Consider the following 16,274-nt stretch of genomic DNA (forward strand, 5'->3'; position numbering starts at 1 on the left):
TTCACTAACAGGGATGTAAATAGATTTGTGCCCGAAAAATTGGGTAAATAATTATTGTGCATATGGGAAAATTCTGCGATCTTCTATTTCAGCTCATGAAACATGGGACCAACACTTTACATCTTGCGTTTATGTTTTTGTTCAGTGGAAGAATCTGTGATGCAGTTGTGTGACACGGTGCCACCTGCTGACAGACGTTTGTAGTGCAGCCTGGTGCAGATACGTCAATCTGAAGCAACATCAACCTATTGGCTGCATTCTATCACGTGTGTGGATCTGAAGATGGCGTCTCCAAATGGAGGTAAATTCTAATTTCGTTGTTGGGTGTATAAATTGACATCTTGATACCGAGATGCTGATGTAACCCGTATGCTTCGTATTTCTATTTGCTGAAACATTCTGAGTTCATATGTTGTACAAATAATGTCTCACGTTTTTCACAAGGCTATGCTCACACAACAGGTTGTCTGCCAAACCAAAACAAGCCAGCTAGCAATGCCCTTCTTCATACTTGATAAGATAACTATGCAGTTTGTCTTTATTAGCCATCTCGGCCTATCCAATTTATCAGTAACAGCCATTTTAATGGACACTGACCTAGCTAGGTGATCAGCAAAGGAACAGTAGCTGTAATGACTAATTCATGTGCATGCTAGTAGCTAGCTACAGCTAGCTACAGCCAGATAATGTGATACAACCAAAGATTGGTTGTCCAATACTGGGCGTTTCAAGAAAGCCCCATACAAACCACCACCAATAGATGTGTCAACGAACCTGTTCTTGGCAATACTTTCTAAGTTATTGGTACTTTTTCCCCCACAGAATCAATCTTAGCAATGTCCGTTTCCAGTTGCAGGTGGTTCTACAAAAACCAGCGAAAACTCAAAGATCATTCATGTTTTGTACCTTGCGAGGAAGTTCCTCTCCGTTTTAGCTGCTGCACATCTGGCATTTCCCAAAATCTTTGCAGGAAATAGTCCTTTCTATGTGATGACAGTGCATCACACCGTGTGACCAAAACACAAGGTTTTCACACATGCAAGTGGCATATCTCACTCGATACTAAACATGGATTTAATGAGTTCTTGCTGGTTTTGAAGAACCACCTGTATGGAGGTACATTTGTGTATTTTCCATACACCTGCAACTGGAAACGGACATTTCTAAGATACTAGTAAGTTCTTGATTCTGTGGAGAAAAAAAATTATCGCCAAGAACTGGTTAGTTGAACAAAAAGGGCTGTCTAGCTGGAACTGGTTCATGGAACGGAACCGCAAAATCGGAAAATAAAACAATTTTGAAGAACAGAACCGAGAACGAAAGTGATCTATACTGTTCTGGAACGAACCAGTTATTACTGTTATTTTACATTCCCACGAAAAAACGCAACAAAGCGCCTATGCAAAGTCCTCACTGTTACTCAGAAACGTATTCCAGTGTCTGCCTGCCAGCTGAAAACCTCCCCCTCCCTCTGAAGCATGCATAGTCTAATGTAGCTACTGACATTACAGGCGTGATTTAGAAATTAGGGAGAGGTTTTTTAATTAGAGAACAATGGATTAACTTTTTCAATGTTAAGGATACTATAGTTATCACGTTTCACATTGGATTTATAACTACAAAAAGGTAAAATGTGTTTTATTTTAATTCTGGTGCCACTCTGCTCACACAAGTTTGTCTGGTCTAGCGCTCAAATTCTAGGCAGCATTATGTGTAATGTAATGAATGGAATGGAACTGAGAGTCATGATCAAGAGCTAGCTCTGGTCCAAAGTTAGTTAAGCCAACTCTCTGAAGTTCAGAGACATTCAAAGTTCCTTCATAGAAGCTGCTCCTCCGTAGGTATAATTCTGTGGGCCTAATTCAGGAAATGCATGTCATAACAAGATGCCCAGTGCTCTCCTCACCTGCAAAATTTCAGTCGCATGTCGCACCCTACACTACACTTGTCTGTCCAATGCATGTACATAGCTTTCCCGTTCCGTAGCAAGCAGCTCTACCCATTGGTGAACTAATTTAATGTCGTTTTCAGAGGTTTAAAAAGGAGCAGAAAGGAACAATATAAACCGTTACTTTTTTGGGGTTCGAACCGGGTCAGAACTTTATTTTGCTGGTCGGACCAGTGGAACGGAATGAAAACAATAATGGTTCTGTTCAGAACTAAACTATTGGAAAATAATTTTGGTTCCAACCCCTCATTAAACCCCTTAAATAAGCCTACACTCAAACTCACTGTATATTGAGAAGAAAGGATTATGACTCCTTTCATAATATTATGTTAAATTCAAACCCAATCCCTAATTACTTATACTAAATGAGCCCTGTTAATGTAGCGAACAAGCACAATGACTTAGCATGAACAGCACTTAGCTAAAGGCTACTCTTTCACATTTAGTAGTGTTGAATCGGTTGATGATGACTAAAATACATTTTCCCCCTTTGTAAGGTGATGATTTTGAGTCCTCTCTGCTGAGTTTTGAGAAGCTGGATAGAGCATCTCCTGACCTATGGCCAGAGCAACGTAAGTTTGTCTTCTCCTCTGTGTTCGCTTCATAAAGCCTATCATTGCAATTTACTCATTCCTGATTCTGATTCTAACACAGTGCCAGGAGTTGCAGAATTTGCTGCATCTTGCAAAAATGTGAGTGTTTTTCAAAGATCTATAGCTAGCGTTGATACATGAATAGACCTACATGGCTGAGAGAATGCACATTCTTCTTATTTTCTGTCTTGCAGCCAATTACCAATTCTCCACCCAAATGGATGGCTGAACTGGAGAGTGGGGACATTGAAATGTTAAAAGGTAAGGTACAGTAGTGTCATATGCTACACTTACTGATGAGCATTGCCTACTTGTGAAAATAGACTAAGTATTCACTGACTGTACTCCAACTCTATTCCTCCCACAGAGCTGGGGAGTCTGACCACAGCAAACCTGATGGAGAAGGTCAAAGGGCTACAGAACCTGGCCTACCAGCTGGGCCTTGAGGAGTGTAAGTATACACACATGATACACATACACACTCACAACCAGTTGGGGACCAGAGCTCTGCACGGGCATATACTTTAAGGCCTACCCATGCCCGTGATACTCCGACCGATTTGCTTCTGCCAAAGTTAAGGCCCTGCCCGAAATTAGAAATAGTTTTCTCCGTTAGTAAATGCATAACTTTCTCACTGCGCGCTGCTCGCTCTGCATGCACTCTGCTCATGGCGGCTCTGGATCTGTGAGTATCCATAGCAACGGCTCCGCTTGAGCTGCTCTGCTCATTGACAAGAAATATATAGAGAGCGGTTAGCTACTTTTCATCACTCTAAACTCTTCCAAAACTCAATGAACATGATTATTTTCTGTGAAATGATCTCTCTCGTCTTGTATTTGACGAGGTTGAAGCGCTTTTGACACCATGTTGTGATCTTAGTCAGATACTGTTGGCTGTACTGCGCAGCAGAGCACAAGGAAATGACTCCGCTTCAAAATATTGGCGATCAATTTAGTGATGCCCTGCCCGTACCCTAGTTATTGATGATAAAACAGGCCCTAACCAAGGCCCTTCAGGCTCAGGTCGTGTAGCAGAGCTCTAGTTGTCATTCCATAGGCTACCTCTAGATGGTGCTGCTAGCCTTATGGCTAATTTATGTGTGAACAGTCAAGGAACATCTCAAGTATTTGCTACAGTCATTCAACTCATTTTACATTTCACGAAGTAGACACCGCTTATTAAGATTCAATGTATTTCTAATCTTTCTGAATATTGTTATGAATTAGACAGAAATAGATTGTAAATGGAGAGTATTGGAATGATTCCTCATGAAATCCAGACAAAACAATAACGTGATTTTTGTAATTTTCACAAAATGTGATCCATAGAATAGTCCATTGGAGGATGGATTGTTGAGATATATTTGACATGTGTATCTAAAAGCATAATTGAGAAATAATTAAAGTTGGCATATTTGACATTTTAGCCTTAACCAAAGACTCCATATTTTTTCATCTTTCATCAGATGCTACAAAACAAAAAAATTGGTGTCATTTGAAGCTTTACCGCTTGCTCTGTAATATTTTTATTTATATATATATATATATATATATATATATATATATACACACTTTGGACAGACACAGGGAGACAAATTCACCTTTCAGCAGGACAATAACCTAAAACACAAGGTCAAATATTCACTGGAGTTTCTTACCAAGACGACTTTGAATGTTCCAGAGTGCCCTAGTTACCGTTTTTAGTTAAATAGGATTGAACATATATATACAGTGGGGGAAAAAACTATTTGATCCCCTGCTGATTTTGTACATTTGCCCACTGACAAAGAAATGATCAGTCTATAATTTTAATAGTAGGTTTATTTGAACAGTGAGAGACAGAATAACAACAAAAAAATCCAGAAAAACACATGTCAGAAATGTTATAAATTGATTAGCATTTTAATGAGGGAAATAAGTATTTGACCCCCTCTCAATCAGAAAGATTTCTGGATCCCAGGTGTCTTTTATACAGGTAACGAGCTGAGATTAGGAGCACACTCTTAAAGGGAGTGCTCCTAACCACAGCTTGTTACCTGTAAAAAAGACACCTGTCCACAGAAGCAATCAATCAGATTCCAAACTCTCCACCATGGCCAAGACCAAAGAGCTCTCCAAGGATGTCAGGGACAAGATTGTAGACCTACACAAGGCTGGAATGGGCTACAAGACCATCGTCAAGCAGCTTGGTGAGAAGGTGACAACATTTGGTGCGATTATTCGCAAATGGAAGAAACACAAAAGAACTGTCAATATCCCTCGGCCTGGGGCTCCATGCAGAACGGTGAGGAATCAGCCCAGAACTACACGGGAGGATCTTGTCAATGATCTCAAGGCAGCTGGGACCATAGTCACCAAGAAAACAATTGGTAACACACTACGCCGTGAAGGACTGAAATCCTACAGCGCCCGCAAGGTCCTCCTGCTCAAGAATACATATACAGGCCCGTCTGAAGTTTGCCAATGAACATCTGAATGACTCAGGACAACTGGTGAAAGTGTTGTGGTCAGGTTAGACCAAAATGGAGCTCTTTGACATCAACTCAACTCGCCGTGTTTGGAGGAGGAATGCTGCCTATGACCCCAAGAACACCATCTCCACCGTCAAACATGGAGGTGGAAACATTATGCTTTGGGGGTGTTTTTCTGCTAAGGGGACAGGACAACTTCACCGCATCAAAGGGACGATGGATGGGGCCATGTACCGTCAAATCTTGGGTGAAAACCTCCTTCCCTCAGCTAGGGCATTGAAAATGGGTCGTGGATGGGTATTCCAGCATGACAATGACCCAAAACACATGGCCAAGGCAACAAAGGAGTGGCTCAAGAAGAAGCACATTAAGGTCCTGGAGTGGCCTAGCAAGTCTCCAGACCTTAATCCCATAGAAAATCTGTGGAGGGAGCTGAAGGTTTGAGTTGCCAAACGTCAGCCTCGAAACCTTAATGACTTGGAGAAGATCTGCAAAGAGGAGTGGGACAAAATCCCTCCTGAGATGTGTGCAAACCTGGTGGCCAACTACAAGAAACGTCTGACCTCTGTGATTGCCAACAAGGGTTTTGCCACCAAGTACTAAGTCAGGTTTGCAGAGGGGTCAAATACTTATTTCCCTCATTAAAATGCAAATCATTTTAGAACATTTTTGACATGCGTTTTTCTGGATTTTTTTGTTGTTATTCTGTCTCTCACTGTTCAAATAAACCTACTATTAAAATTATAGACTGATCATTTCTTTGTAAGTGGGCAAACGTACAAAATCAGCAGGGGATCAAATACTTTTTTCCCCCACTGTGTATGTATGTATATGTGTATATATATATATATATTATATATATAATATTTATAATTATTTTTTATTTTTTTATGAATATTGAAACATCTAAACATGAAAATATATATAAAAAAAATATTTGGCAAATATTTCAATATAATGCCTTCAGAAAGTATTCATACCCCTTGACTTATTTTATATTTTGTTGTTACAGCCTGAGTTTTTTTTTAAGTCAGCCATCTACAGTACTCACAATACCTCATAATGACAAAGTGAAAACATGTTTTAGATTTTTTTTGTGCATTTACTGAAAATGAAATACAGAAATATCTCATTTAAATAAGTATTCACCCCTGAGTCAATACATGCTAGAATCACCATTGGCAGTGATTACAGCTGTGAGTCTTTCTGGGTAAGTCTCTAAGAACTTTGCACACCTGGGTTGTACAATATTTGCACATTATTCATTTTTTTATTCTTCATGCTCTGTGAAGTTGTTTTTTGACCATTGCTAGACAACCAGTCTTGCCATAGATAAAAACGGTAACTAGGACACTCTGGAACATTCAAAGTCGTCTTGGTAAGAAACTCCAGTGAATATTTGACCTTGTGTTTAAGGTTATTGTCCTGCTGAAAGGTGAATTTGTCTCCCGGTGTCTGTTGGAAAGCAGACAACCAGGTCTTCTAGAATTTTGCCTGTGCTTAGCTCTATTCCGTTTATTTTTATCCTAAAAAAAACTCCCTTGCCGATGACAAGCATACCCTTAACATGATGCAGCCTCCACCATGCTTGAAAATATGAAGAGTATTTCAACACAACACTTTATTCAGGGCATAAAAGTTTATTTCTTTGCCACATTTTCATTTTTTTTAATTTTGTGCCTGTTTTGGAATATTTTTATTCTGTAAAAATGTCCTTTGTTTCTCTTTGTCATTTAGGTTAATATTGTTTAGTAACTACAATGTTGCCCTCATGGTGAAATCCCTGAGTGGTTTTCTTCCTCTCCGGCACCTGAGTTAGGCAGGACGCCTGTATCTTTGTTGTGACTGGTTGTATTGATACACCATCCAAAGTGTCATTAATAACTTCAACATGCTCAAAGGGATATTCAATGTCTGCTTTTTAAATTTTGACTCAAGACATTTCAGCTTTTCATTATTAATTAATTTGTAAAATGTCTAAAAACATAATTCCTCTTTGACATTATGGGGTATTGTGTGTAGGCCAGTGACATAAAATCTAAATTTAATCCATTTTAAATTCAGGCTGTAACACAACAAAATTTGGTAAAACTCAAGGGGTATAAATACTTTCTGAAGGCACTGTAATATCTGCTAGTTTAAAGTTATGGCTATTTTATACAGAGAAATTGGCAGTAGTAGGCAATCACAGCCCTCCTTTTACTTGTATCATTGCACGTCAGCAGAGGGCAACCATTTTGAATGCATTTTCACATTAAAGGGTAGTTAGCATGAACTTAGTCACATGTAACAAATGGATTTACAGTAGTATATGCATCAATTTCCAATGCAAAGTTACACCTCACTTTTCAAAACTTGTTTTGTTATTAAATAAAATGGATGAGAATGCTGAAATCATGACGGAAACATTTTTTCGGGATGTGAAGGTATATGTAGGACCCAGCAAGCCAGCCTATTCCCTATAATGTAAACTCCAGCAGAAATGACTTAAAATGTATAACTTAAAATTAAACCAAATCGTTTGCGCTCATGACTACGGGTTTCAATTTAATTTTCAGCCAATTTACAAGCAAATACTTGGATTTATTGTTGCAAATCAGTTTACTAGGTTGCTAGCCAACTAGCCTGCTAACGTTAGCCATACTTGCATGCTAAAGTTAACCCTACCAGCCTGCGAATATTTCAGCGCAGGTGCAGGAATTTGTTTTACTTAGCTGCTGCACACTGCTGCCAATGTAACTTCTGCTCTGTGCTCCCACTGCTCCGCTGCCACTTCCATGGAGGGGGAAACTTCATGTTGTGCACTAAAGATATGGCCGAAATGGCCGAACTATGCATTCCATGCCTCAAGCGCGATTTCATGTTCTTTTTTCAGTAGGGGTGTTAAGCTACATGTAACTATCATGTTGTACACTGAAGACATGAGTGTGCAAAGCTGTCATCGAGGCAAAGGGTGGCTACTTTGAAGAATCTCAAATATAAAATATATTTTGATTTGTTGAACACTTTTTTGCTTACTACATGATTCCATATGTGTTGTTTCATAGTTTTGATGTCTTCGCTATTATTCTACAATGTAGAAAATGTGTTGGTGTGTCCAAACGTTTGACTGGTACTGTAACTCAGTGTAAAACAACAGCAATTCAACATTGCATTTAGAAGTCTGGTGATGTAGGGGCAGGTCTCACATAACACAACAAGTATTGAAGCATGTGATGGATGCAAAATGTGGATTGACAGATTTTCTGCATCCATTGTCCTAATCCATAAAGTGTGGATTAGAGAGATGTAGCCTAGCTAAGTGCTCCTTTTTTTCCTAAGAGGAATATGGGTACTTAGCTCGCTATGGACAAAGCACACCATGCACAAACCCAGAAACAAAACGCAGTGACAGAGATTTGATACAGACTTAAGTTATTTCCTCTCAAAGTATTTTTTTGCTGCCAAAATAAAAGTATTGTTGAATTCTAACTATGCATTTAATGTTGGCTGCACTCGTTTTGCACACACTCTTGTTGTAGAATAGAGCACTCCCTTAAATCTATGTTCTCTGGGCGGAGTTCTACCTTAAATCTGGAGTGGATTTAGCCTCCATTCAATGCTTAAACAGAAACTGTAATCTTGTACAGTGAGGACGAGGAACCCTCTGCCCCCCTTTGTGATTCTGAGAGATGTAGAGCATGTTGGTTATGCAGAGGGGGTGCAGGGCTGATAGGTCCCGCTCCACAGAGAGCACCGCTGATTTGTCAAATTCCATAAAGACAGGATGATTAAAGTAGACTCATTCTGGAAAGGATTATGCCAAACATGATTTGTCTGGGCTTTGCCCTGCTCGCTCATAGAAATGAGAGATATATTTTTGTTTAATGGCAACGTTTATGTTGATCAAGCAAGCAACCTACCTCAAGATATAGCGCATGACTTGACCGCTTGAGTGACAATGAATTGCCTCAAAGTGCACATAGACTTGGTGGGGATGACAAACGCAATCACACTGCTTGAATGTCTCATTATTATGCAGCAGGCATTATGAAAGCTCAGATTAGTGTCATTGACTTCAGCATAGCTGTAGATAACACATTTTATCTGCTTATTCCAGGCTCATATTTACAGGTCAGGATCCTCTCTCTACCACATATTATAGCTAAATGTTATAACTAAATACAAATTAAACAAGCTGATCATACAGTCTGATCCAGGGTCTGTGGGACCAGTCTCACCCAAACGTGATAAGCTTCATTTATAGGCATTTATGGGAAAATGAAGCTATCTGATGTCCCTCACATTTTTCAGATCAGCTTGTCTTATGCCCTGAGCATGCAGTGATCTGTTCATGTTCTTTCATTTGATTAAATGCTTCATGTTGTCTACCATACGACATATTTGTTAGTTGTAAAGATGTTAGCAGCCATAAAGGAAGGGATGTTGTCTTTGCAACCATGTCATGTACCTCAGGATGAAGTAATACAATAATGGTTATTATTGGTCTCAGAGCAGCTTGTAATGATGCCTTTTTAATGTGCTCTGGTTTAATTTTCTTGTTTTCCCGGCTGTCAGAGGAGGCCTTGTAAATCTCAGCTACTTTTTCATCATGTTTGTTTCCTCAGAGAGAGAGAGAGAACACAAACCAGGGCAGGGGACAGGATTTACTACCCCCCCCCCCCTTTAAACATGTGGCCCATTAAACTGAGCTGGTTAATGGGCAGAGCACAATCAGCCAGTGAAAACACCCGCCTTGATGCCTGTGGAGGAAGGGGACTGGCCAGACGTAGACACCCTGACCTAGAGGACACTGATTTCACCTGAACCTTCAGAAGGACTTGGAACACCAGCCTAATGTCATGTAAAATGGCTAAATGTAGCCTAATCTTTGGAGATCCATAGGCAGATTACCTGTAGAACAGAGGCCCCAAGTGTGCAAGTGGGGCAGCACTGCATGTATATTATACATGCACATATGGGTGTGTGTGGCAGGCCCCTGTTCCCTGGGGGCCCCCCTCCACCCCCCCGATGGCTGTGTGATGCTGCCACAGTGTGCCCCAGGCGGGACCTGGCGCATGCCTCCCCAGACCCCAGCTGCTGCTCCGACCTGTGATGAATGCCCCTGTTGTGGGCCGCTGAGCTCGGCATCAGCCCTGGGTCCCAGGAGAGCGCTGACTACTGTGATAAGTGCTGTTATTGGAGGTAATTGAAAGGGGATTGGTCCTGAGGGACAGGCCTCAGGCTGCTGCTCTAACACACTTGTAGGTTTCACTGATCCCCACCACCACCAGCTGACTGGACTGACTGGGCCTTGGCTCCTTGCTAATGCAGTGATATCTTTCTCTATGATGTGGCCTAATATGGAGCCAAGCAGCTTCCCTATGCAGAGACCATTTAGTGTAGACTGATATCATTTTTCTGTATAATTATTTAGAGTCAGATGATGAGGATAAGTACTGAACAGAACCAGCCTCCTTATTTTTCACTGCAATGGATTTATTGTTGGAAATAGATTCAGATTGAAATAATGGGGCCAATGTGTGACATTGGGATTACAATTTATAAATGGTTTGAAACAGAATTAAAAAAAGATTTTCATGCAGGAAGTGAATATTTGCAAATGAGCTATTAACTTCACCTATGCAACATCATATGCCTAGGACTATACATCCCTTTAAGAAGGGTTCATAAAACATTGGCAAGACAAATTCAAGGACTTTCAGGAACTTTTTTAAGCACTTCATTGTAATTGAAGGACCTCTGTTATACAATTGTAAAGACATCATTTAATTATATAGACCCCCCCCCCAAAAAAGCATTTAAGAATAATAAAAACATTTTTTTGGGGGGGGGGGGGTCTTGCCAATGCATTGATATTCAAATGATTATTACATTCTAAAATATGTGAGAATAATGTGGACATTGCCTGACTAAATAGATTGGATGGCCATTTTTCTGTAGCCTATGTGGCCGACGCAGGCACACATAATAAAGCCATGAATAGTGGTAACATTCATCTCACCATTTGAATCTCACCATCACTGTTTTCATAATGACAAAGTGACCAAAAACCAGGTTCCTTTTTTATTGGAAGAATCTGTCAATCAATTGAAGTGGTGGGAAACAAACGAAAGTGGCCACATCTCTCACAAAAACTGGGAAAAAAAGGAAATCATGGAAAATTATAAGGGAGCAGGAGAACGTATAAATTGGCTACAATATTTACAAGGACTTTTCAAGCACCAAATTGATTAAATGTCTGATTTTCAAGGTAGGCCTATTCAAATACTTGAGTTTCTGACCTCCAAATTAAAGTTCAAGTAGGCTACTTCAAGTCCCTTGTACTGTTTAAAATTGCAGGTGTAACATGGAAAACAAAATGTATTTATCATGTTATTTCATTACCAGGTTATATTGTGAATAAGCCCACTGGGGTATGTAATTTGTCATTATATCCAGAATAATTAATAGGAATAGCATTGGGTGTTGTGCAAAAGCCTATCTTACACAATTGAGCACAGTAGACTCGGTGTCCAATCCGAGGCACAAAAATATATGAAAACATGAACTCATTACCTTAATACTTTCTCTGTTAAATCTAACGAGACCCTGCTCTAAATCAAGCAGACAACAACAGATTATCAACATCAATTCGCTAGGGATATTAGATCCAATGTGAATCCAGGCACAACTGTCTTCACCGGCAACAAATGAGACACAAATATTCCTCGCAAACTCCTTTTTTCCAGCACTTGAGCTGTTGTTGCCTGGCATGCGCTATCACAACAGCTGTGTGTCACTTGACTGTCCTTCCTTCATGGATCTGGTGATGTGTGAGAATATCATGGTGTAACTAATCAGCTGGACACCAAACTGTTTTCACCAAACTGTGAAAACTGTTTTCACCCTGTAACATAAGGAGACACGAAATGTTACCTAGTTACACTGCGTTTCTGAGATCTCTATACAAAAAACTGTCCGACAGCTAGATCCGGGATTCTTACAGGGTTCAAGTTTAATATCTAATTTAACTGATTCATACTTTATACAATATATAATGACAACTTGCACTGCCATAAATGCAAGGACAGGAAAGTAACGTTTTATGTCACAATTTTTGACAAATCCATCAAGACACCAACCATGATAAAGGGTTAAACAGGTGAATCAACTCGTGAATTTTATTGAATATAGCTATGTTCTCCCCGTATATCTTCATGTAATGAGATGAAAAAATTGGCAGATTATTATCAATGACTTATCAACAGCTGCAACAAGTTGTCTAGTATAGGAAGTCCTTACTGGTGCCCTAGTTCATATAAAGATCCATTTGCATGTCAAGGTGCTTAAAGTGCATATTAGTCTAAGATCTTGTTAATTTTGAAGTATTGCACTTGAATAAAATACTTTGTCTCTGTTGGTTTTTACTTCTGCCTGCCTGTAGCTGTGGCCAGAGGGGAGGGGTTGGAATTTGGGGTGGAGTGGATAGAAAGAGTCTGATGTGATTCTAGTCGCCTTCTGCAGAGCTCTGCACAGACAGACAGATGACAGGTCTTGCTGCTGCCACATTATTTTACAGCAAGACCTGCCAATCTTCCTCAATGAGGCTGTCATAATCATCCAGGTAATCCTCCAGGTTTGGTTTGATACAAGGGAACGCCAGTCAAGACCAGTGCTGCTTAGTATTGGCTGGCGGTGGCAAAGAGCTGTCCAGGTCTAAACACCACTGTGTCGCCACCACAGTAAAGCCAGGATGACCCCTACATCCCTGCCTATGTGGAGTTGAGGCTGAAGGTCAGTGCTGACAGCTCCTAATGGCCCAGCATCAATCTCCTTCCTATTAAGAGGCCAGGGCTGCTGAATATGATTGCATTCACACTGGCCCATGGTGCTAATGTGCCTTCATCAATCCATCAGGGCGGCCTGAGCGACCGCGGGGCGGGCCGTTATGAAGTTCTGCTCTCTGACAACCTCTGAATGAGGAACTGGGGACCCACCCCCTCCTCTCCTCTGTCCTCCTCTCCGCATCGGCCTGCTTTATGAGCTCATAGTGGAGATGAATAGCAAGGCCCACCCGCTGGAGAATTGTCCGTGGTAAAGACGCCATTAGGAATGGCGTGATGGGAAACTGAAACGAGTCAAACGATGATGTGTGTGTTGAGAAGTTTTCTGTACCAAATAATTTCATTTTTTTGCGATTTGAGATGCATGTTTTGGGTGAAATGTTGTTTGGCTTGAGGAGATGAAATTACTGGTATGAGAAAAGTGTCCCTAAAAAAACGTTTCTGTTTAGCACAATATGTACCAAGTTAATCCAGAATCCTCAAACCAGTGTTGCATGGTTAACACAGTTTAGTTTCCTGACTGTTTATGTTTAGTGCAGCTGTTGAAGCATGTAGCAACAGTCAGTGCTGAATCGCAATCGTACAATCAGAATTGTGGTTCATCAAACTCTTGAAATTCTTCAGTTCACTTTTAGCAATTTTGAATGTTCGACTATTACACTAAGGTTGTCTAAACAGCCTAGAAGCTATGGTGCTTTGCCCTCTGTCTCTGTATCAGTGTTGGAGGTGTGTATCATAGTCGAGGGAAAGAGAGCTGCACACACCGCCTGTTCTTCAGCCCTGCCTGCCTGCCTGCCTGCCTGCCTGCCTGCCTGCCTGCCTGCCTGCCTGCCGCCTCCCTGAGCAGATCGGAAATGACACTTCATTTCCATAAACGCATTAGGAATTCATTGGATTTTCTTTCCCAGCTAATCATAGTGGCGGTGTAAAACCTTTTAGGCATTTTAATGAATGAATTTTGACTGATTGCCTATTAATAAGGACACCTCTTGAACAGGGATAGGCTGTGGCATGGGTGGGGAGGTGTAGATGTGTTTGTTTGTGCGAGCGTGTGTGTCTCAGTGCACACAGGCAGGAATATATTGGAGGGAGAGAAGAGGGGGGAGGAGAGGAGCGCTCTCGGTTGGGACATAAAGAGGAACCAGTGGCTCCCCTGGGAAATCACTGGCTGTGTCTGCATCTTAAATATCCCTGTGAAGTATCAATAAGTAGGTAATTGAATTGTGAACACAAACATGAGCGTCAGGTGTAGGCTATGTTTTGTGAGGCGGGTGTGTATATGGGAAGGGGGGTGAGTGAATGTGTTAATGGAGGAAGGAGGGGTTTGTGGGGGGTGTCATCCCCGGGTCCCAGGGGAAGTGGACAGTGAGAATGGATGTTAAATCCATTAAGTAAAGCTTACAACCAGTAATAGCTGAGTGGCACTTAAAGATGGGCAGCAGGGGTCAGATTAGTCTGCTTGACTCTTAATGATAGTGAATTGTGGAAGTCGGGTCTGGAGGCTGGGACGCCAGTTAACCCAGGTGGTCATCTGTCTCTAGGGCTAACAGGGGTCTGGCTGGCTCCTCTGGCGTGTGCCTGGAGAGGTGAAGCGGCCTCACCATGATTACTACCATTCTACACACGGGGGGGACAAGATGATGTGACAATGACACCCAGATCACCCACTCCAAACGGTAGGAAGGTGATGTCACACATTTAGGCTATACATTTACATTGGGAGAATGCTATTTTGAGAAGTGCTGGTGGACGAATATTGTATTCAGTATTGGATATTCATTTGGTTGAGGGGGACATTTTGTCATTTTTATTTCCCATCAGTCCCACATTGTGATGGCATTCCCAGGCCAGCCCAGCCAGGGCTAAATGATAATTAGAGCGCAACTAATCAACAGGGTGAAGACATGGCCCTCACAATCCATAAGGTGTTATTTAGTATGGCTGGCAGCTGTAACAAGTCACTGATAAATAAGTACAGAATTAGTGATTGACCTTTGTAATCAACTAAACACATCTCTAACTCCTTCTAATCAGTATTGATTGCCCCTGCCGTGTACCAGTGTCTATGTGTGGGCATGTATACATGCATCTGTGTGTGAGTGTGTGTTTCTGGGTGGGGGGGGGGTGTCTGCCATCTATGTCGGTGTCTTCCACTCCGTGTGTGTGAGTCCAGTTGCCTGAGGGTGGCTGACTGGCTGATCATTTCTCTTCCCGCTTTTAATATTTCTCTTACAATGCAAATCATATGAGTTTCTATGTGACAGAGGCGGATGCTAAACTGAACTCATAATTAATGAGTGGCTCAGAGGGGTTAGTCTTGATCAGGGGGGGGGGCTACAGCCACAGACCAGACAGACTCTCATTTATTGTTGGGGGGATCGAGAGAGATACGGAGGGAGAGGGCCACCAGTCTCTCCCATTAGCAGGCCTCTCCAGAAACCAGTGGTCCATTTAACACGCTCTTAGCAGAGAGATCAGAATGATAAACTGGGATTAGGAGACCAATGACTCAATAGTATTCTCTAAAGCAGGGGTATTTAACTCTTAGGGTGTTTTCACATATAGCCCTCAGTCCTCTTTAACGTGAACTCTGGTGTAAAAAAATAAGCAAAATAACTCTGTTCCCTTTGTATTTACACTGCCCTTGCATTTGCATGAGGATTCAACTCTTTTGCCAGTTCACTTCACCTTTTTTGAGGTCTGAGTCCTCTTTGCATTCAAATTGGCATGTTCTGAAAGGAACCAAGATATTTTTCCAACATTCACTCAATGCACTCTGGGTAAAAGTCCAGGACAAGCCATTCCATCAGAACGTGTTATCGGACAGCTAGATATACCAACGTACATTTTGTAAACTAATTGATTTAGTTAAAAAAACATTGTAATCGGAAGATAATATTAACATGTAAATATCATTGATAACAGATTAAATAGCAGAAGAATTACTGGAGATTAAATAATGCTGTAGGCCTAACTGAAAATTGTGCACTCAATGTAGGCTACTGCCCCTTTAACTTCTTACGGCTGAAATCCGTTAACGGGATCGATATGACAACAACCAGTGAAAGTGCAGAGCGCCAAATTCAAAACAGCAGAAATCTCATAATTAAAATTCCTCAAACATACAAGTATTATACACCATTTTAAAGATAAGATTCTCATTAATCCAACCACAGTGTTCGATTTCAAAAAAGCTTTACAGCGAAAGCACACCTAACGATTATGTTAGGTCAGCACCTAACAGCCATTTTCCAGCCAAATAGAGGAGTCACAAAAAGCAGAAATAGAGATAAAATTAATCACTAACCTTTGATGATCTTCATCAGATGGCACTCATAGGACTTCATGTTACACAATACATGTATGTTTTGTTCGATAAAGTTCATATTTATATCCAAAAATCTCAGTTTACATTGGCGCGTTATGTTCAGGAATG

General features: G+C 41.0%; 1 protein-coding gene across 1 annotated transcript in view; it reads left to right on the forward strand.

Moving 5' to 3' along the window:
• Positions 1-241: 241 nt before the first annotated feature.
• Positions 242-16,274, forward strand: part of LOC115172629 (protein lin-52 homolog) — a 31,681-nt gene continuing 15,648 nt past the window's right edge. Inside the window, exons 1-5 of the mRNA XM_029730259.1 lie at positions 242-301; positions 2,446-2,520; positions 2,603-2,640; positions 2,736-2,802; positions 2,909-2,992. Of these exons, the coding sequence (XP_029586119.1) occupies positions 283-301; positions 2,446-2,520; positions 2,603-2,640; positions 2,736-2,802; positions 2,909-2,992 (283 nt within the window). The 5' untranslated portion in view covers positions 242-282. The remainder of the gene's footprint in view (positions 302-2,445; positions 2,521-2,602; positions 2,641-2,735; positions 2,803-2,908; positions 2,993-16,274) is intronic.

This window comes from Salmo trutta, chromosome 33 (assembly GCF_901001165.1).
Source record: "Salmo trutta chromosome 33, fSalTru1.1, whole genome shotgun sequence".
Lineage (NCBI taxonomy): Eukaryota > Metazoa > Chordata > Actinopteri > Salmoniformes > Salmonidae > Salmo > Salmo trutta.